This window comes from Diorhabda sublineata, chromosome 1 (assembly GCF_026230105.1).
Source record: "Diorhabda sublineata isolate icDioSubl1.1 chromosome 1, icDioSubl1.1, whole genome shotgun sequence".
Classification (NCBI taxonomy): domain Eukaryota; kingdom Metazoa; phylum Arthropoda; class Insecta; order Coleoptera; family Chrysomelidae; genus Diorhabda; species Diorhabda sublineata.
In genome coordinates, this window is record NC_079474.1 from 35,873,888 (window position 1) to 35,896,521 (window position 22,634).

Genomic DNA, 22,634 nt, shown 5'->3' on the forward strand with positions numbered 1-22,634 from the left:
AAAACTTTGTTGCATATAAGGCATGTGCACAATCGTTTGCCTGCCTATATATTTGATACATAAATCAATTATTCAAGGAAAAATTGAGTAAAAGATAAATACGATACATTTCTTAGACCAGATACCTGGGGAAGGTCTTAACTTCATTATAAGTTGCTGTTAAAACAACACAGAAAATCCCTCATCGAAGCATCGTCATGGAAGAATAACGTATTTAGGTTGGAGAGATATTTATTATTGCACTGAACACTGTACCATTTTTAGGTTGAAAACTTAACGTTCAACGTTTTAACAGCATGTGATGTGTATGAACACTTAATAAAGACTAATAAGCTCTGTTGTATTTTACCATAAGTTAACCATACTCAGCCTTCCCTCTAGCGCTCAAGTGCTTGTTCCGTCCTACTTACATGGAAGGACCTAAGCAATTTTAGAATAGCAATTAGGTACCTCACAATTTTTTTGGACAGCTTTAGAAACATTAGTATATTTATTTAGACAGAATGTTAAGCTCAATCAACAACAGGTTAAAAATGAACCCTATTGTTTCAGCTGATGTAAAAAAGTTAGTCGACGAAGGATGGTTGAAGAACGCCTTTAATCAGTACGCTAGTGATCTTATTAGCGTGCATAGGAGCTTGCCTGATCCAAGGGACGAATGGTGAGTTTTAATCAATCTAGTAAATGCAATAAGAAGATTTTCAATAGTTTTAGACTTTAACATATTTGTTATCATTTATCGTTTAATGTTGAGAATATTGGCATAGCTATGCCAACTGAGGCTCATGAAAAAACTAATTGGTACCATTAAAAACTGTCGCATTAGTAAAATATTTTGCGCATGTCAATCAAATATTTTCAAAAGTAGGTATAAGTATTCCACAATTTTAATGAAATAATGACATATTTATTAATGAAATTTGGTCTATAAACTTTCTGCTTCGCAAAAAGTATCGATAACATTATCAAAGTTCGATGAATGAGCCATAGAATTTTCAATAGAGAGAATATCCAAGTTAACGTAGGCTGTGTTGTGCTTTAAATATTCTAAAGCAATCTTTAATTAATTTTAGTTTCGAAAATAATCTTTCAGCACCAGTCGTAGTCACGAGAATATCAACAAACAAAATAACTGTAGAACATACCACCGGGAAACTGCATGGAATAATGATTCTTTATGTTTAACTTAACTGATTCTATCTCATAATAGTATATCATTATTATTATATTACTTATTCCTTATTAACAAAACATTAATTTACATTTATATATTATTTGGTTGTATTTTTAGATGGAATTGGCAGTGCTGGAAGGTTCCGCTGATAACTAAATTTCCTACAGCAAAAGTTGACTTATAATTTATTATTTGTTTATGGAAACATTTTTTGAGTATATGCTATCCACTAAATACCATTCAGCAACTATGATAGTCTTCTATGCACCATGGTGATTCAACGTAGTCATCTTTGCTTCAATTTCTCCTAAAGAGGTTGCCGACCTAAACAATGACCAGAGTTCTTCTCTAAACAGTTCGTTCAAATCCAAAGATTTTGCAATACTACAAAGAATTTTCCGAAATTTGTTTTTTTCCAACAGGTTTTAGTCTGTCAACAATAATGACACGTTTTTTATGAGGTAAACTCTTCACCTTCAGTCTCTGAAGACGATAACTTGATTATCGAAACGCGCATCAGACAGTGTAATTGTGACTATTAGTGTTGTGGTGGTGTAAACAGTGTATTCATTACTTATTTCTCTAATAACAAAAATTAACAACGACAATATAATGTCAAGGTAAAATAAAATATCGTTAAATTGAATTAAATTAAAAGTTATTTATGTAACAAGTATGTAAAGTAGTAGTAGTAAAGTAGCCTTTTTTCGACGATTGCGATAATCACATGAGTCGAAAAAAAGGCCTCTACACACGAATTGCATACAATATTTTTTCTACTATCGAACATTTTATCAAAATACAGAAATTTAATGGCAATTTTTCTCATAAAATATAATATATGTTTATTAATATTTTGAACATTTTGAACATTTCAAGATTAAAACAAATTAACAAAACAACAGACGAATATGTGCAGCTACTAAATTTTCCCCTTAAAAATAATTATTAAGTACTACATAAGTACCTGGGACCTCCGGCATGGGAGCACTGTACTGTAGCCACTACGCTACGAAGACCTTAATAATACGTTTTTTACGCACTACTTCCCGAAGTATGTTTTTTACACCTAGTACGTGAAATCTGAAGTACGCACTTTCCGCACGGTAATAGAAAAAAAATATTTATTATTAAAACCGATCTATATGTACTACTTGGTACCCTTGTACCCTATATACATAAATAACTATCAAGTACTTATATAAAATTTATTATTTTCACTACTCTTTGATCACTTTTGAGTTCGCGGCTCTGAGACAATCTCAGCCGGGTCTTTACCATTGTGCCAGCTCCGCCACTTTATTAAGTTAAGCTACTAGTTGAGAGAATTCAACTCTTTATATCCAAAATATTCACGCCCTTACATTGAAACAATTAAGTTATAAATTATTGTGGTTTTATTTTTGTAACTGCCATTATGAAAATGTTAAACGTATGTATAAAATCAAAATGTTACCAATATAAACTTTTAAATGTCAAATCTAAATTGTACGTATCTCTAGGTTTCCATTATTCGGACTATTTGTATTCGAAATAATTAACGTTTTACGACAATAGGGAGACCGAGATTTCTTAGAAAGCGTTCCATTTACAGATGAAGCATTCTCCACCAGTGACAGTATAATTGAGAACTGGAGAATAATGAAAATCCCTATGGGATTATTCAGACAAAAATGTTGTAATAAATGCCTGCACAGGCATTACATACAATAATTCAGTGATTGTTTGCATACAGTTTTCTCTAAGATTATTGCAACATATTATGCCAACTTTTATACTTCCCAACGACCCGACGAATTTGTTTTATGCACCAAATTGGAAGCCCTCTACTTCGGACTCATATATTTGAAGAGTTTAGATAATACAAGTGAGATGAAATATTGAAAGTTTTATAACATAATCCTGGAATATTATACCCACATCCATGACCTAAATTTTTCTTTATTGCTTCTTATTTTGATGTAAATGGAGATTTGTTACTTTGAAAAACGTTATATTTCACTGTTGTATTAAATAAAAAGTCTAAAATCCCAAAAAGTACCTTAAATTGATTGTGACGCGATTTAGATTGGACAGTCATTTCAGTATTTAGAAAACGGAGTAAAAGGTCATCAATACGGAAAATAAATAAAACTTCATTAACAAACCATGAATATCATAAAAACATACATTCAATTATGAAATCAAATACAAGGAAAAGAGAATATTTAGAAACGTTTCACATACATAGGAAAGAGAAAGTTGTCAAAAAATACAAATCATAAATATAAAAAAAGTCCTAAACAATTTAGGTAAAATTTATAGTTTTTTCATAAATACGAATAATTATAAATACGAATAATTTATTTGATTGTATTTTGATAAAGACCGAAATGGGTAAAAACATTTTTACTTGTTTTTTGACACTAATTTTCTATTAAAGAGATCTAAAATCAAGACGATTTATCAAGAAAAAGAAACAAAAAGATCTAAGAAGTAGAAGCCTCAGTATTATTAGTATAGTAATAATTCACTGATTGTTTGCATACAGTTTTATTTACGATTATTGCAACATATTATGCCAACTTTTATACTTCCAAACGACCCAGCGCACAAAATGGAAGCCCCTAACTTCAGACTCTTATATTTGAAGAGTTTAGATAATACAAGAGAGATAAGATATTGAAAGTTATATAACATAATCCTGGAATATTATTTCCACATCCATGACCTTAATTTTTCTTTATTGCTTCTTATTTTGATGTACATAAATGGTTTGTTACTTTGATAAAGTTACATTTGACAATTGTATTAAATATCACGTTTCTCGACGCGGACGTTACGTTAGTTAATAGCTTTGTTACTTTGTGTATAATTTTGAAGCCTCAGTATAATGATAAACAAGTAAAGAAGCGAATATGAAACATTTAAAAATACCTTATAACTTATCTCAATCTTATTCCGAATTTTATACGAAGCATGATGGTTTATGAGGTAATTTCAAACACCTGTTCTATTCTGTATGACATTCATGTAATATCACATTTTGAACGCTCAATTTTCATTTCTTCGGTTACCCTAATCTCAACGTTTCACTCCGATATAATGCAGTAAGTAGTCTCCCTTAGACCCAAATTTATGTTAGCTCTCAGAAGGGATCTCTTATAAAACGCTAAAATACTTTAGAGATAACCTTCATATTGATGTCGCTATAGTGCTTCTCAAGAATGTTATAGCATATTACATACCGATGTGGAAATGTTCCGCTATTGTTGAAGGCCAAGATGACAGATACTGTAACTTTTCAACAAGATTTGTGTGTAATATTTTTATTGTATTCGGTTTTGGAAAATAACTAAATCGTTCTATTTTCAGCAATTTCAATTGCTGGGAAATAGAATGTTCGTTTCACTGACTATTTTCTATTTTGTGACGTGTTTTCATGGACTTTTGAATAGGAAATATTGACCTTTCAACCTAATTCCGATCTTTATCAAAATATAACTCGATATTTACAAATCTGATAATTATACGGATTAATAAATCACCTTCTACATGAATATTAGGATAGAATATGTTGTAACCGTACAGATTTTCTATAATTGAATATATATATTACTTAGATATTTTGGGTCTTGATTTATAGATTTACCATTTTAAAAAATTCTTTTTCATCTTATCTTTTACTCTACTTCAAGGATCTTTGAATTCTTGGAATTGTACGATTTTCTGCTTTTTCATGGTCAAGTTAATGCAATTTTAGTGTTTTTGTCATATTGATGACTTCCATATCTATTCTGTAATTATAAAGATGTCTGTCCTATGTAAATAGCATCACAGTTATGTTTGAAAAGAATATAAGGTGATGAGAGGTATTTTAAATTTTGATACTCATGATATATGTACAGTGCTTTTCAGATAAAAGTATCCACCTTTAATAACTTTTGTAATATGTACTGGTATTTAGAAAAAATCCAAAAACACGTCAATTTATGTTGGAAGTGGCAAGCATTATGGCTTATTTAAACTTACTGGAAAATCCACCCCCTCACCCCTAGCAGCATGCCCTTTATTTTTTTAAATTACTTTTCATATTTTTTATGTAAAATTTGGATACTCCTCTTTGAGCTGATTTCAAAAATGTATAATACTTGTAGGTTAAAGTGGTTAGTTTATGAGATAAACAATTTTTCTTTTAAGAGCACAAATTTTACTTATTATTTACTTTCACCTTATTTGCCTGTACTAAAATGGGTTGTACAACAGTTCAAACTCTTTAATCTTTTTAACTGTGCTATTTATTATGAAGTTACAATAAGTGTTCAAAATGAGTACCATTCACTTCCGTACAATGGTATAATCTATTTTGAAATGCCTCTCTGACATTGCTTAATACGGCTGGATTTAATTGTCGACATTCATTTTCTATCCTCTCTCGTAAATCATCCAGAGATTCTGGTTGGGTAGCATAAACTTTTGTTTTTAAATACCCCCATAAAAAGAAGTCTAGGGGTGTTAAATCCGGTGACCTAGGTGGCCACTCCATCATCTGCCCCCTTCTACCTATCCAACGAGCGAGGAATGTTTCGTTTAAAAATTGTCGGACAGGCATAGCATAGTGTGGGGGAGCTCCGTCTTGTTGAAATACCAGTAAATCTTCGGAAAGGTTATCATCATTGAGACTTGAGGCTTTATATACGCACCATGAAGATACCCTGGACTGACAGAATTACCAACGACGAAGTACTAAGACGCATCGGTCTCAAATGAAAGCTGTTGACAATTATTAAGATAAGAAAAACATCTTACATAGGACAACTCTTACGCAACGACAAATACCTACTGTTACAGAACATAATGCAGGGCAGAGTAGAGGAAAAGAAATGCATCGGCAGGAAGAAGAAATCCTAGCTCCGTAACATAAGACAATGGACAAATCTGAGCATCGGAAAATTGTTTTATGTTGCGAAGGACAGAGATGCATTTAAAAATGTGGTCGCCAACATTCAATGAGAAGACGGTATGAGAAGAAGAAGAAGAATGTTATCACTTAGATATCAGCGGAACAAAATATTAACTATGTAATTTTTTATTATATGTCCCATGGTTTCTTAATTTATAAGGAAGTCGCGCATTCAAGAAGGTGAAAAAATACTGTTTACGTGGAACAAATCTAAAGACGTGAAGGATTTCTTCGTTACTAGTATTTATTGACTACGCAATGTCATATTTGTATAAGGTAAACAGTTCCATTTACCTGTTTTAGAAACGTCCAAATGATCCAAACCATGTAGAACTTGATACAATTTCTGTTTACCACGGAAGTTGACTGAAACATTTGAACGCCCAATATATTTCGATAAAGATTCTCCTGAAATTTTGTACTCTTTTATTCGATTATATTTATTTTATACTAATATCTCATCTCCTATGCATTACTAGCTCTAGTGAAGTTTTCCTAAGTCATCATTTGCTTCTTTTCTTATGCTTTTCCTATGGCCTTCTTTTTACTAATTTGTTCTATAATTGTTTCTCAATCATTCTTCTCAGTCCCCCTCTCTCCTTATTTTATAGTTTTGATTTAATATTGATATGCCGCATTTAACTGTTTTCATGTGCTTATTATATCTTTTTATATACAGAGTGAGTTTTATGTATGGAACGCCACAATTATCTCGGAAACGACTCGTACGATTTTTATAAATGTTTGTGTACAAGGGTCTTGAGATACTGCCGGTATTATTGTCGTATTTACATTGTTTTCAGATCTCTCCTTTTTCGGGACAAGGTCTAGCGTTAGTAAGTTAGTAGAACAAAGTGCATTATTTTTCCGGAAAAAGAAAAGATCTGACAACAATGTTGATACCACCATAACACCGGCCGTATCACAAGACCCTTGTAAACAAAAATTTATAAAAATCGTACAAGCCGTTTCCGAGATAATTGATGCGTTTCATAAAACTCACTCTGTATATTGAATCTCATATTACTTTGAGAAATTAAATCATTTACCAATGTATTTGTGTCTCTTATTATTATTATTGATTTTTTGTATACTCGCTAAATTATTTTGGTTCATTTGTACATAGTCAGTTGCTCTCCTCTTAATTAGAAATACACTAATTTATTGATAAACTCCAACTTATTTAGAGCAACTTCACGCTCAACTTTTCACTTCTATTTTCAGGACTGGATACCATCCATAAATAATAAAAATCTTGTTTAGTAAACAAAAAACTTCGTAGTATTTCTCGATGAAAAAGAACTAATAACAGAGTGATCAATTGCAGGGTTTTTAGAAATTGTTATATAAACTTTTCTAATAGTCTTGTACTTTGAAAAAGTTTCTATTGACAAAATGTTGAAATTTTAATTTTAATTCACTATTCTCGTCAATTCAACTGCTTTCTTCTACACTCTCTTTTCCTAGCAACTGCCTCTCAGAATGTTTATTGAACGTGACATCAAACGAAATAATTAACTAAGAGAAATTCGAACGACATCAAATTAGTGGATCTAAGAGAACTTCACTAATTTGACACATTTTGATTACATTTGGATCTACTGATAATTGGACAGAATTGTCCGAGAGACAAAGAGAAAATCTTCTTGTGAAACTTTTTTAGGTTAGATAATGAAAAATATTCTTTCAGTGAGGAAACGAAAATAACTAATCAATGTAGATTACTCGAAATGATAAAAACTTGCATTTTGTCATTTTGATAGGGTCTTTTTTTACTTTTTGTGCCAGATTGTACAAATTAGTGACTGAAATTGATTAAATATATTTCAGAAGCTGAGTTATATATATATATAAACAGCGTTTGTAGCGTATGAAATTCAGATATAATGGATCGCTTCACGGGAGAACAACGCGCATTCTGTGTAACTCTTTATATTTACCGGTTATTTCGATCGAATTACCAATTACACAATATTAATCGCTATCCACGTGAAAATTTAATTAGATAATGGGTTAAGCAAACAGGGTGGCCACGAAGCAGGAGAAGCGTAGCGGGACGTCGAAAGAAAGTGAGTCAATCTTCGTCGATACGATGTTCGAGTGTTTTTTCGACTTTAATAACATTTTCTTCTCTGACGTCCAGTCCACTTTCAGAAACTTTTATCTTCTGGTAACCTAAACCTAAATTAAAACGACAATGAACTTACAGCATAATTAGCTAGTACTTTTGTGATAATGTTGTTGTCAACTTTGCAGAATATGTGAAAATACTACGAGATTTTCTATTTCTTTAATGGAGTTTTCTCTTAAATCGAGTATACTTGAATGAACCAAGAACATACCCCAATCGAAGACGAATATTCCTCAAGGAATGAATATTATACTCGGCGTTATGTGTCGAAAATTTTTTGAAAATCTAAGGACTAGGATTCAAGAATCTTAGGTCCCAGTTTCAGGGAGAAATAGCGGCCAATTGGACGATATTTTTTTTAGTTTATGTTAGTAATTTGAAATAAATATTGGTTCGAATACAATTCGTTTTCCTTTATCCATGCCTATTTCAATAGTGCCCACCCTTTATATACATTTTGTGGGTATCAGAAAAAGACTACACGTTATCTTATTAATTATGGTTGAATTCTAAAAATTTTGAGCTCAAGATTAGCATTGTAGCAGCATAATCATATCAAGTTGAACGTTTTCTTACATACTTACAAAACGATCGTGGTATGAATGCGCTAATATACACTTTTATTCACTTAATACTAGCTATAATTTGGTATTTATTTCTAGGTGTAAAGCTGAAGGTCGTTTTTTGGAAGAAAGTAAACTGCCGTCAACGTCTGTAATTATATGTTTTCATAACGAAGCGTGGTCTGTACTACTTAGAACCGTTCATTCGGTATTGGATAGATCTCCAGAAAGCCTTATCCATGAGATTATCCTGGTAGATGATTTTTCAGACATGCAGCATACCAAACAACAACTAGAAGACTATTGGGAACACGAACCGAAAGTTAAAATCGTTAGAGCTTCGAAGAGAGAAGGACTTATCAGAGCCAGATTGCTAGGTGAATAATAGTATAACTTAAAGAATTATCTAAATATTTTTTTCAAAATTTCTCTTTCCACACATCTCCATCCTGAAAGGAGTTATTATGGGCGGCTTGCGTTTGCAATCTTTTATTATAATTTAGTTGTTCTTCGGTTGGGGGCATAAACGCGTTTCTCATTCTTCGACTCTCGAATTTTTTCCCAATTTTTGTAAAGGATTGGCAATATATTTTACATTTAATCTTTGTATAAAATATGAATAAAATCTTTTTGATGAAAAATATACTTTAATTACTAATGAAGGAACAAAAAACGTAGGAGAGACTTAATTTGGAATCTTATTTATCAGAATTCATATAGCATCAGTTGAAAGAAAATTCTATATCAGCCTCTTTTCCTCTGAAATCCGATTGACTATTTTGTTTTTGAATGAAGTGTTTTGTCGCAAAAATTTTAGACATTGATTGGCAACAGTTAAAACTGTGAAATCTGTGTTAAATCTTTTACTTATCTTTGTTAAACATAATTTGAAATTGATGGACTTTATCAATGTTCTTTGTCTCAGGAGCTGCGCATGCTACTGGAAAAGTTCTCACCTATCTCGATTCTCACTGCGAATGTACAGTCGGTTGGTTAGAACCGCTCTTAGATAGGATAGCAAGAGATCCGACGACAGTTGTATGTCCAGTTATTGACGTGATCGACGACAATACTTTAGAATATCATTACCACGACAGCAGCGGCGTAAACGTGGGCGGTTTCGATTGGAATCTTCAATTTAATTGGCACGCAGTACCAGAACACGAAAAGAAGAGGCACAAAAATACCGCCGAACCATTATGGAGTCCAACTATGGCTGGTGGATTGTTTAGTATTGATAGGGTAAGATTATCTGATTATTTTATTGAATTTTCGTTAAAAATAATTTTAGAATAAGAATAGAATCAAGAAAAAAATGTATCACAGATATTCTCTTACCTATTTACTTAATCAAATCACAGAAAAACGGATTTCAGCATAGAAGACGTTGATTCATATACTTTTGGCAGTAACCGACCATTGAATGGCTATATGTCATAGAGTTGTGGGAATTAAAATTGAATATGAATGAGGGTATGAAAAACACTCAAAAACATTGAATCTTTATATAAAAAAGAGATATTAGTGTATTAAACTTAACAATTTAAGGGTTACCACTGTCGAAGTACTCTCCAAACTTTTAGCGTTGTGTTTATGGTCCGCCGCCGTAAGAGCGAGAATATACCACTTTTGACGCAAGCATGAAGCCGTTTTAAGTTGGATAGTTTTAGCAATATTATTAATTAAATGTTTTGTTTATCTGTAATCTAAAGTTCTTTTTGAACGTGACAGGGTCATGTTTCATTCATTTTGACATAAATTTTGGTTATTAATTTAATATTATGAAGCTTTTAATCATATTTTTTTAAATTTACGATAGACAGAAGTAAATCAAGTACAATTGAAAAACAATTTGCCTAAACGGTATAGAATAGACAAGTCATCAAAAGTCAAATACACCTGATAATTAAGTTGATTTTATCAGTTTTCATGTAATCAATTTTCATAGTTTTACTTGACCAGACTCACAAAAAAATGTAATTTATACCTAACGCCACATTTGTTTATTTTGAATTAACGCTACTTACCTTTTTCAGGAATTTTTTGAAAGATTAGGTACTTACGATGATGGATTTGATATATGGGGTGGTGAAAATTTGGAACTCTCTTTTAAAACATGGATGTGTGGTGGTACTCTCGAAATAATTCCTTGTTCACATGTGGGACATATTTTCAGGTAAGTGGTATAGATGAAAAAAAATCCTCTTTAAATTTTGTATTCTCACTCACATAGACAATTAGCTCATTGAACTGGTTATTAAATAACTCCGAAAAGTATTGCGAATTGTGAATAATTCTAAGACAAAACAATGATTGAATTAAAAACGCATAGAAATTTTCAGCAACTCACAATCTGCACCTTCTCCTGAAACACAATCGTCAGCTGAAAGTATTTTTTGTGTTAACCTCTTATTACATAGTAATACACTCTGAAAATGCTAGTCTTCCCAACAAATAGTTTACAAAATATATACCCAATTTAGGTATAGTTCTTTCAATATCAATTGCAGAAGACAGTTATGCGTTGAACAATCAATATTTTATGAATACGCACGACACTCATACCTAATTAAGAAATGAAAAATAATGTTTAATCCACGTATAAAATTCGGTGGATATTTAACAAACCGTCAGTCCACGTGGACTTTGGTGGATCATCTCCACTGTCTACCAATCAAAACATCGAATCATAGACATAAATACATTTCTAGTGGCCGAAGCCGTATGTACACAATTTCGGCCAAAAACTTTGCAATAAGCATTGGCGTGACTTGGTGATTCTTTTTTAATTCATAAATTTATTTTAGTAAATAGAAATATGGCGCTCTTCAAACCATGGGAAGACAATGAAATTGTATAGTCTACTGAGAATAAAGACAGAATAAATATTTAGATATACAAACACAGAAAGTTATATCGAATGTTTAAAAAATAGAATGAATAACTTTTCCATTTATCGAGTAGTCACGAAAGGGGTTGCTGTGGATCATTTACAGAACCGAAAAACATGTAAAGAAAAACTGAAATCAGTTGGCAAATCTACTCAAGATTTTATAGTTTATATAAGGAGAACTGGGTTTGCGACATTAGAAATAATACAGCAAAAGGTAGCAGATTATCCAGAATACAATTATACCAGTTTAGAAACATTGCGTCAAGTTTTGTCAGCATGTGGTTTTAAACACAAAAAACTGAATAAACGGGAGGCAATAACCAAATCGTGAACTATACAATTTATCGACAATTTAAATGAACTTTAGCTTCAAAAAAACTAAACAATTACTGGAAATCTCTGTAAACAGGTTTAACATTGCAGTTTTTCTAGAAGAAAACACAATTTAAAGCAATTAAAATTTTGTGGACTTGAAAATGTCAAAAGAAGGTGATCTACACCTGCTGAAGTTTTTATGGATAATGATGTGGTAGCAAAGCTGATTAAATATGTTATCGAGAAAAAACAATCATTATTATGTAATCTACACAAAGAAAACTATTTCTCAGACCACTTCTTCTTGGCATCATTCCACTAGATCACAGACCATTTAGGATTACTGATATCCAATTATCTACTGCAAAAGTCAACCCTTTTAGACCACTTTACATTAATAGAATCGTAATAGAATATTTGCATCTGTGTTGGAAATCTTATGAATTCCTCATATTAGCTGCACGTTACTTAGTATTCAATTCGTTGCCTTCGACATAAACTCATAGTAAACACTGTTTTCCGGCTCCACTAACAGTTCTCTAGTTAGTCAACAATCAATAGTCTTGGAGTCATATTCTTGGACGAATTTTTTTTATTCGTCCAAAGTCGATGTAATTGCCTAACCTAACAATTTATTGCCATTCACTCTAACCCTTCTTTCAGTTATTATTATCCATATATTACAGTTTTTCATCATGTACTGCCATATTTTCGTGAACTAGAAGATTTGTTCTGATCTCGCATTTGCAACGTTACATATAACAGAAAGTCAATAGTTTTAGTTAATGTCATAATGTCATACAATGTACCAATTGACCTTGAATGCAATTCTTGCTCCATATCAAGTGGCCTACAAACAATAAACTGGTATAAAAATGCTTGTTGCCAGACACTTTCTGTAAAGTGTATCCACTTAATATTATACGGGGATATATTGAAAAATTCTTAGCTTACTATAGAACCAAACAAAATTTCAATGTCAAAATATTTTATTACTCGACATATTCTCCTCTTAATTGGATACATTTATTACAGTGAACCTGCAACGTTTATAGACCTGTCAAAAAAAATGTTTCTTCTTGCTCTGCAAACCAGACCTCCACAGCTTTTATTACCTCCTCGTTGGAAGAAAATTTACGACCGAACGGAGCCAAATCTGGTGAATAACGGGGGCGTCCTAGTGATTCAAACCCTAAATCACGATTTTTTTGCATGGCAACATAAGATTTGTGTGCAGGGGCGTTGTCCTGCAAAAACAAAACACCTTTAGATAGCTTTCCGCGTCTTTTCTCTTTAATTGTGGCTGTTAATGTCGAATAGTTATTGTTCTACACTTATCAAAAAAATCAATCATGATTAATCCAAAAAACTGAAGAAAGAACTCTTCCAGCAGATTTTTTAACACGAAACTTCTTAGGTCTTGGAGAAGCAGAGTGTAGCCATTCCATCGATTGTTGCTTTGTTTCTGAATCGTCTCATTCATGGTAACAATTCGGTTTAAGAAGTCTACATCGTTTTCAAATCGATCACAGATCGAAAGCGATGCTTCTACCCTTGCACGCTTTTAGTCAACATCAAACATTTGGGGATCCATTTTGCAGCAATTTTTCTCATGTCCAAATTGACGAGAACTATATGATGAACGCGTTCGTACGAAATATTCAGTGTCTCAGATATCCGTTTTAGCCCAATTCGACGGTCTGATAAAATCATGTCATGAACTGCATCGATATTTTCGGGGACCGACACAGAAACTGGCCTTCCCGATCGGTCATCATCTTCAATGGAAAATTTACCTCTTTCGAAGCTTGCAGTCGAATTTTTCACGGTCGCATGCGAACGATATTGATCACCAAGGGTATTAAGCATATCTTAGTAAATCTGCTTACCTCTTAACCCTTTTATACGAAAAGATATTTTAAATGTATTATTTTTTTTTTTTAGAAAACGATCTCCGTACAAATGGAGAACAGGTGTGAACGTACTTCGTAGGAACTCAGTTCGACTTGCAGAAGTTTGGTTAGACGAATTTGCCAAATATTATTACGATAGAATAGGAGACGAAAAAGGTGACTACGGAGATATCAGTAAAAGGAAAGAATTAAGGAAAAATTTAGGATGCAAAAGTTTCAAATGGTATTTGGATAATGTTTATCCTGAGTTGTTCATTCCAGGGGAAGCTGTAGCTAGAGGAGAGGTAAGACACTTGATTTCATTTTCTGTTTCTGTAAAAGTTAAAAGTAACTTACAGTGGTAGAAAATAAATTTATATTGATTTTCATTCATCGCTAGAAGTATCAAAAATTCCTAAAACAAATATTTTTTCCCTCATTATTTGTTAAAAAGGATAATACACTATACACCACTTATAATTAATTTTTAACGATATTTCATATCAGAAACACAAATGAACACTAAATAATGCCGTTAATTGTTTACATGTACTGACGTCAGTGCACCGACGTATTGCTAATGAGCCTTCTATCGGAATGTTTAAACCGAATATTTAAAATGATTTCAAATAGGAGCATGATGTAATACTCTTCTCAAGCTTTGAACAGTTCGTAAACGGAGCGGGTGAATTTATTCACACGGTGTATCTTTCGCATTAACACTTTATACACCAAACTATTAACTATTCACTAAACTCTTCACTTATTACAAACAATTTATCTGAATCACCGTTTGTTTTACTTCTTACTATGCCGATGTGTTCACTATGACATAATTATTTACTGATTGCTATGGCTGCTGGAGCCTCATTTAAATAGTATCATCCCATTTCAACAATTTCGTTTATTGGAAATCTCTAGTTTGCCACAAACAAATAAAGGGACCTTCCTAGAAATTGTTGCATTAAAAACAGTCACAATAAAACGTAAACAGGTAACAAAAAATAGGTAAACAGATCTAATAAAAACCCTGCGCATCCGCCAGACTTTAACATATATCACTATAAGAGGTCGACTTCTTGGTCTATGTCGAGTTCGTAACAATATAAAACTACTTTTTCTAAATGTGATAAATATCCTATTGCGAATTCGTCGATATTTCGAATAAACCCGAAAAGAAAACTATAACTTACATGAAAGGTGTTGATTATTCTATGGCATGTTTTAAAGCTAGTTTCATATACCTCATCAAAGACGCCTAGCAATTGAAATAGAATAAAGGTATTGTCTATTCTGCCGTTCTTCGAAAGAGAAAACAACTACTTTTCTGGCTCTTGCCTCGACAAATATTCGTCGAAGCATTAGCCAGGAAAGTAGTTGTTTTCCCTTTTGAAGAACGGTTGTATACATTTTCGAAATTTTGATTTTTGAAATTATTTTAAAGGTGAATGGTAGAAATCCTTTATTTATCTTACAAAGTGGTCTATTAGTTTATGTAAGAAGTATTTTTCATTTCAAAAACTGGATATTCAGCTTTAATTAAATGAAAATAATCACTAACAAAAATACAATTATTACATACATCTTATATACTTATATACATCTAAAAGTAATATCGTTGTGCCGCCGTTGCGGTTAAAAAAGGGTAGTTTGCCCAATTGAAAAATATGTGTAAGTGACTAAAACTATTATCTGAATGCAACAAGGTTACTTGGCAAACTCAAATTATAATTAGCACTGGCAAACTATCCTTCTCACATGCAAATTGATTGTGTGCACTGCTAAAATTAAAAGGAACAAAATAGTATATTGTTTAACGAGCAAGGGATTATAGTCATTTCCCACGAGTATGATGTGCAAATCATACGAGTGGGAAATTAGCATTCCATGTGAGTTATACACTACAATTTTCTACGGCTTTAATGGATAATAGCGAAATGACATGAACTTTAAATTTAATGTCATTCAAAATTACCTTTTAGGTACAATAAAAATATCAATTATACATTGAATAACAGAGAAATGGTATTTTCATTCTATTTAGAAAGTTCGAAACAAATATTTAATTAATCACAATATTGACGGTTACTTTGAATAATGATGATATGTAATGTTTGAAAACTCTGGGCACGGTAATGGTTTGGTTTTGTATTCTTTTCACAACCATACAAATTTAACATTTCATAGGAGACCTGATTTATTGTACATTGATAACGAAAACTTAAACAGAATGAAGACATTGTTTAATCAGGTATAGAAATGAAATTGAAGACGTACAATTTACCTCATTGATCTATCTCGCAGCATTTGAAATAAAAATAATATGTGCAATGTTGTCGATACACTTTTGAACTTACTATTTTTACTGCGAATGCGCAATAATCGCGAGCCTAACACTGGGGAGCCTTCTTCAATTTCTAGTATTATTACCGACATATTCGTTTTGAAATGTTTGTAACTCAAATTATGATTTTATTTCTTAAAGTGTCTGTCATTATTTCATTTCATCTAAATTTGCGTGTCAAAGAATTATTTACGTACGGCGAGTAAACTTACTCCAGATAAATAAGAAAAAGAATAAAATCTAATGCTTAGAGTGAATTGTTTGTCTTCAATCGTTTGAAAACTAGTGCCTCGAAGAGGCCAACTGAGTTCTCAAAAAAGAGAATAGTCATTCATTAATAAATGTGATATATTCCTCTATAATGTGATTATATTTCTTCAACTTCTCACTTCTTAGACATTTTTATATGTTTTTGTTGATGAATTGATATTTTGTATAATTATATTGATCAATAGATCTGAGGTCTGGCTATTAAATAACGAGACTGGTTTTATTATAAAAATTATTCTAAATTCGAATGCTCCCCTTCAATATACTCCCATCCCTTCGCCACACACCTTTCTATACATTTTTTTCCTCTGATCTAAGCAGTGCTGGAAGTCTCCTTTGATGAGCGCCTTTAGGAGTCCCTTCCAAAGCACTAGAGTGCGCTTACTGGTCAAATAGTGCTTCACAGATAGCGCGTTATGGGCAGGTGCTTTATCCTGGTGCAAAATTCACGAGTTCTTCCACAACTCCAGCCGTTTTTTACAAATTCGTTCTCGCAGTGTTGCCAAAACTGACAAATAGTAAGTCTGGTTGACAGTCTGACCCTCTGGAATCCATTGAGTCATCATGATACCGATCAACATTGCCTTGAATTATGCTCTCTCGGTCATCACTAAAGCGCTTACACTACTCAAAAACGCGTACACGATATGGAGAATTTTTTCCATAAGCCTCTTGCAACAATTTATAGCACTAAGTCGGACTTTTTTTCAATTTAACGAGAAATTTGAGATTGAACGCTGCTCCTGTTTTTCGTCACACATGATTTTCGGCACGAAAAAAAAAACGCGCTACTGCACAAATCCTATAATATTGACGGAAACGTGGTTTTGGGACGTGCAGGGACAAGATATCTAGATACCCAACACACTACTCCTTTTTACCCCACCCGTCTAGGGCACCCTCTAGGCGTGCAATCTCATTATTTAATAGCCAGACCTCGTATATAATATAAATATCAAATTAAAAATTTGTTTTAACCACAATAAATAATTTTCCTTTGTTGTCATATATCAAAAATAAATAGCAGTCATCAATTGAATTATTTATAGATGCATTGGAATTTATAGAATACAATTTACTGAAATTGTCTTTTTTATTATTGACAGCTTTTTTCATAGTTGACACATTTTTCATAGCTGAATATTCCTTTGTAGATAAGAAACTTGGGCGTAGGCGGAAAAACATGTTTAGACTCTCCTGCTAGACGGTCAGACTTGCACAAACCTGCTGGTTTATACCCTTGCCATCGACAAGGAGGAAATCAGGTAAGAAACAACCAAATATTTTATTATAATTATTTCAAAGTAATACATTCCCAGTACAATCCAAGTAAGATATATTTTAAGGTAAAGAGTATATTTTCGAGAATGAATAAAAATACTTTGTCTAAAGCTATTGTAAATTGTAATTGCTGCTGAACTTTCTTAAGCTCATTTTGGGATAGCAACTTAATATATGTTTAATTTTTTAGTTCTGGATGTACAGTAAAGCAGGAGAAATAAGAAGAGATGAATCCTGTCTAGATTATAGTGGACAGGACGTAATTCTTTATCCGTGCCATGGTAATAAAGGTAATCAATATTGGGATTATGATGAAGAACTGAAACTACTTCGACATGGAAGCAGTGACAAATGTTTAGCCATAAACGAAGCTAAAAATAAACTTACTATGGAGAGGTGCGATTCCAATGTTGAAAGACAGCAATGGTCTTTGGAAAATTATGACAGAACAAAATTGTGATTATTTGTTTTACATTATTAAATGATTTGTTGTAAAGCTTCCTATATTCTTTTTTACACTTGTTTCACAAATATTTATTCCTTAAAATGAAATTTCTGGAATCACAATTTCACTGTCTCACGAGCGTTTCGATAACACAGTGCATTTGTGAGTGTTGGTGTAGTGGTAGTGTATTCAGTACTATTTAAAATTGTTTGCTCGCCTCTTCATTGTCTCTAAAGTTTGAAAAAAACGAATTTCTTCTTTGAAAATACCTACTAATTCACTTGGCATGAGACAAGTTAAGCCAAACATAGATGGACCTTCTACATCTCTTACTAAATAACTTCTCCTCTTAAACAAGAGCAAAATTCGACTGGTGACTCAACTTTTAATCGAACACGGTTATCTAAGACTCTATAACCTTAATTCCACGACAGGAGACTCTTCCTCAGGAAGTGGTATTCGGCCTTAGTTAATGTATTTAAATAACTGGTTCTTAGATAGGGTGAACAATTAATATAAAATTGGTCGCCACCAGCTTTTTAACGAACAATGTTTAAATGAATAATCCAAATTAATATTTATTGCTAAGAACAATAAAAAAGAGTTTCAGTAACAAATAAATTTATTGAAAAAATAATAAATTCGCATTAACTGCGTGTCCCAAAGAGCACAATGAATAAATAAAAGAAGTTAAATTTAAAATTTAATTTTAAAACAACTCAGATTTATACATATTAAATATAACAATGGGACGTATCTATGGAAATGCAGGATGGTTGTTGGAGTTGAATTGAATTTGATTGTGGTGTACCGGTTGAGCCTTTTGAATGTGGTTGAAACTACAACTTGGCAGCTGTATGCAACTGTGGGGGAAAAAATAAAAAGAGGAAGGAAATTACTGAAGAAGGAACGAGTAGAAAGAATAGATTTGAATAAAAGGAGCTAACATATAAAAAACTGAAGCTATAGTTTTTCAATATATCCAAACAGGAATCTGTTCTATTCGTTCTGCTCCCCAAAAAATAGAAAATACAAGTTTATATGAGTCTATTATCCAAATTTTGCTTAAATCAAAATGAAATCCATGAAGTTAACTGGAATTTTTTCTCAGCACAATAAAAAAAGCAAAGAAAAACTTATCAGCGAATATAAAAAATAAAATCAACACAAATTTACTAAAATTTACTTTGAGTCAAATGTAGATAGGTAAAGGAAGAATTCGAATACATTCCGAGGTTTTATTGAATTTCTCGAATGAAGTGGGAGGTCGGATGGTATGTTACAACACATGTTCCACACTAAGAGCATCACAGGCCCCGATTGCCGCTGGTACATGGAGGAGAAAGAAACTGCAGACCACGTCATCTGTGAGTGCCCAGTATTCACACATGTGAGGTTCAAACACTCAAAAAGCCTCACAGTTTACCTAGTGACATCAAAAGATTCAAGACAAAGTGCCTGAATGGCTTTTCAAAGGACATCGGCCTTTGGTAATTTCAAATTGGGCATAACGGGCCTATCAGAAGGCCCATGTGCTGAACGCCTATTGACTGCCCACAATCCAATTATGAACATTACTTACTAATATAATATAATAATTTTATAAAAGTTATCATATCATGTTGAATTCCAAAGCTCTCTGAATAGCCCCTCATATCTCTCATATTGTTTGAAATTAAACAATACCACAATCCATTTTCTTAAGTATGTGATAAATGATATATCCATTCAAAAAAATCTATTTTTACTCAGTAAAAAAATTTTCTAAATTTTCATAATATTCTGCATACAGGATGGTATATACTAATTCACAAAAAGGCGATACAGAGAACTGTAAAAACTATAGAGCTATAACACTTCTTAACATTACATACAAAATACTAGTCAATTTAATAAATAAAAAACTGAAATCATACACAGAAAGCTGGGAAACTACCAAAATGGGTACAGACCAGGACGATCCACAAATAACGCAATCCACACTATAGACCAAATGGTCTAAAAAACATGGGAACTCAATAGAAAGCTACACATAATCTTTCTAGGTTTTAAAAACGCGTTATACTTAATATATAGACAAAAAATGATAGAAGATTAAAGATATTAATAGAAATTATATTTCAAAACACAGATAGCTCAAGTAAAATATCAAAATAAACAAAGGAGTTAAACAAGGCAACTTGATCTCTCCAACCCTGCTTCAATATGATTTTAGGAAAGCAGCAAAATTAAATAATAAAAATATTGTAACTGTTATAAAAACTCTGCTGGTATATTAGGTTTCTTGAAGCATTACTTGAAGCAGCACGTTTTGTTTTTGCATATATTTTATTGATAAAACAAAAACACGTGTACTTGGTTACACCCATACTGACAGTTGACAACATACACAGCAAGGTGTTGCCAATTTGATAAAGATAAAAGTACTCACGAATCAAATAAAAGCTATAGCATACGCAGACGATGTAACAATATTCGGTAATACATGAGAAGAACTAATGAAGGCAATCAACAATCTGGAAACAGAATCAAAAAAGGTCGGTCTAGAAATAAACCAAGAAAAAATCAAATACATGAAGATAACAAGACAAAACGAAAGAGGAATAGACCATCTAAGGAGACAGAAATACGTATTTGAAACTGTATGGATACCACTAAGGCCAAGAGGCAGAGGCAGACCACGAAATACCTGGAGAAACCAAATTGAGTAATATACAAGAATCCTAGAAATATTAGACTGGAAATAAAAGCAAAAAATCCAAAGCAAAATGCAGAAACAGAATGGAGAAAGCTGACAAACGAAACCAGGACCAACAGAATAACCATAATAAAAAGAACAACAGGAGTAATCCACCCCAATAAAGGGATTTGATAATGATATAGAATGGTAAGTAACTTTGTATGAGAATAAGTAGGAGTAGCATGGACTAATATGATGGCCAACAAACTTTTATAAGGATCCTATTTAAAAAAAAGAATTTTATATTCTTTGTGATTCACCTTATCTTCTATAGAAATTAAGCCTTTTCGCTCTTTACTTTGCTGAAGTTTTCTGTTAATGGTTAGAAGTTAATAAATATCCCATTTTTAATTTCGCTGCGGTCGAGGTCATCAACGAAATAATTGAACAATGTACAATATATTCTCATTATATATGCCAATATCTTGCCAATTATGAGCATTAGATCACTGGAAAGGTGTTTAAATTTTTACATAGTAAGATAGTTTCAAACCCAACAAGCTCCCCTCCCACTGGCCAACAAATAAACAATGACATATAACGTGGAGATACGGCTTGGAGAAGACGGTTTCCACGCATTTTTAAGACATCTTTGTGGTCTTATCTCCGATGTGGTAACGGAAATGATCCTACTACGAAGAAGGCGATTTAATCTTGATCTAGGAAGTAGACAAATCGAAGTGAACCACCGTCCCGTCACAAAAAAAGAAGAATAAACAAAGCCCGTATCATGCTTCACCATAGGTTTCAACTAGATTAGACCACCTCTAATCCTCAACGAAGATGAAGAAAGCCGTCTGCAAAACTTCATTATTCTTTGTCAACATACCTCTAGATGAGCTCAGAAGAGCTAAATATATATCCAACAATGACCCGTTGTTTATGATAACAAGTATGTTGTTATTACAAGAAAAAACTCAATACAGAAAGACTAGTTGACAGGTAATTGTGTTCTTTAGAATTCAAATTATCTCAAATTTTATTTCAAACTATGAATTTTGAAAATGTGTCAAAGATACATATACATTAGAAACTGAAACCCAGTCGACTTCGAGAGGGGACACCTTTTACATAGTCGGGTATAATGAATTTTTTATGATACATGTGGGTATTCATCCTGGTTTAAAATAACATTTTCATAGCACAAAGAGGTTTATAAACATCTTTAGTAAAAATATTTATATTAAATTAACGGTAATTATCTAGATTAGCTTACACCCCTTCGATTTCGTTAAAATTTTAGTATGTTATAAAGAAAGTTACGCTAAACAAGAATATGTATATATAGGGCGCGGAAATCATCCCTTCAGGTACTTTTTTGCGTTTAAAGATTCAAAAAATCGTAATGATTTTTCATCCAAAAAAAAACATGGAAGAGTTTTCGATAACAGCAACCCCAGCTTGTGATTGGATTTCATTTTGTAGAGAAGTATGTAGGTTAGGTTAGGTTTCTACGATTAATTTAAATATTACAATCACTGATAAATCATTACAATTATATTATTTAAACGGAAAAAAGTACTTGAAGGGATGATCTCATATAACCTATAACCTATAACCCATTAACAGTTATCAAATATTGTGATTAGTTGATTCATCATTTCAGATATGACAATTTGAAAAGTTTGTAGAATGAAATCGACA

General features: G+C 32.3%; 1 protein-coding gene across 2 annotated transcripts in view; it reads left to right on the top strand.

The window, feature by feature from the left end:
- LOC130442165 (putative polypeptide N-acetylgalactosaminyltransferase 9) overlaps window positions 1-18,301 on the top strand; it is a 243,610-nt gene extending 225,309 nt beyond the window's left edge. For both annotated transcript variants that reach the window (XM_056776266.1, XM_056776256.1), the window contains 7 exons: window positions 553-661; window positions 8,910-9,187; window positions 9,736-10,052; window positions 10,847-10,986; window positions 13,963-14,215; window positions 17,679-17,789; window positions 17,996-18,301. In XM_056776266.1, coding sequence (XP_056632244.1) covers window positions 553-661; window positions 8,910-9,187; window positions 9,736-10,052; window positions 10,847-10,986; window positions 13,963-14,215; window positions 17,679-17,789; window positions 17,996-18,265 — 1,478 coding nt within the window. In that variant the 3' untranslated portion in view covers window positions 18,266-18,301. The remainder of the gene's footprint in view (window positions 1-552; window positions 662-8,909; window positions 9,188-9,735; window positions 10,053-10,846; window positions 10,987-13,962; window positions 14,216-17,678; window positions 17,790-17,995) is intronic.
- Window positions 18,302-22,634: the final 4,333 nt, after the last annotated feature.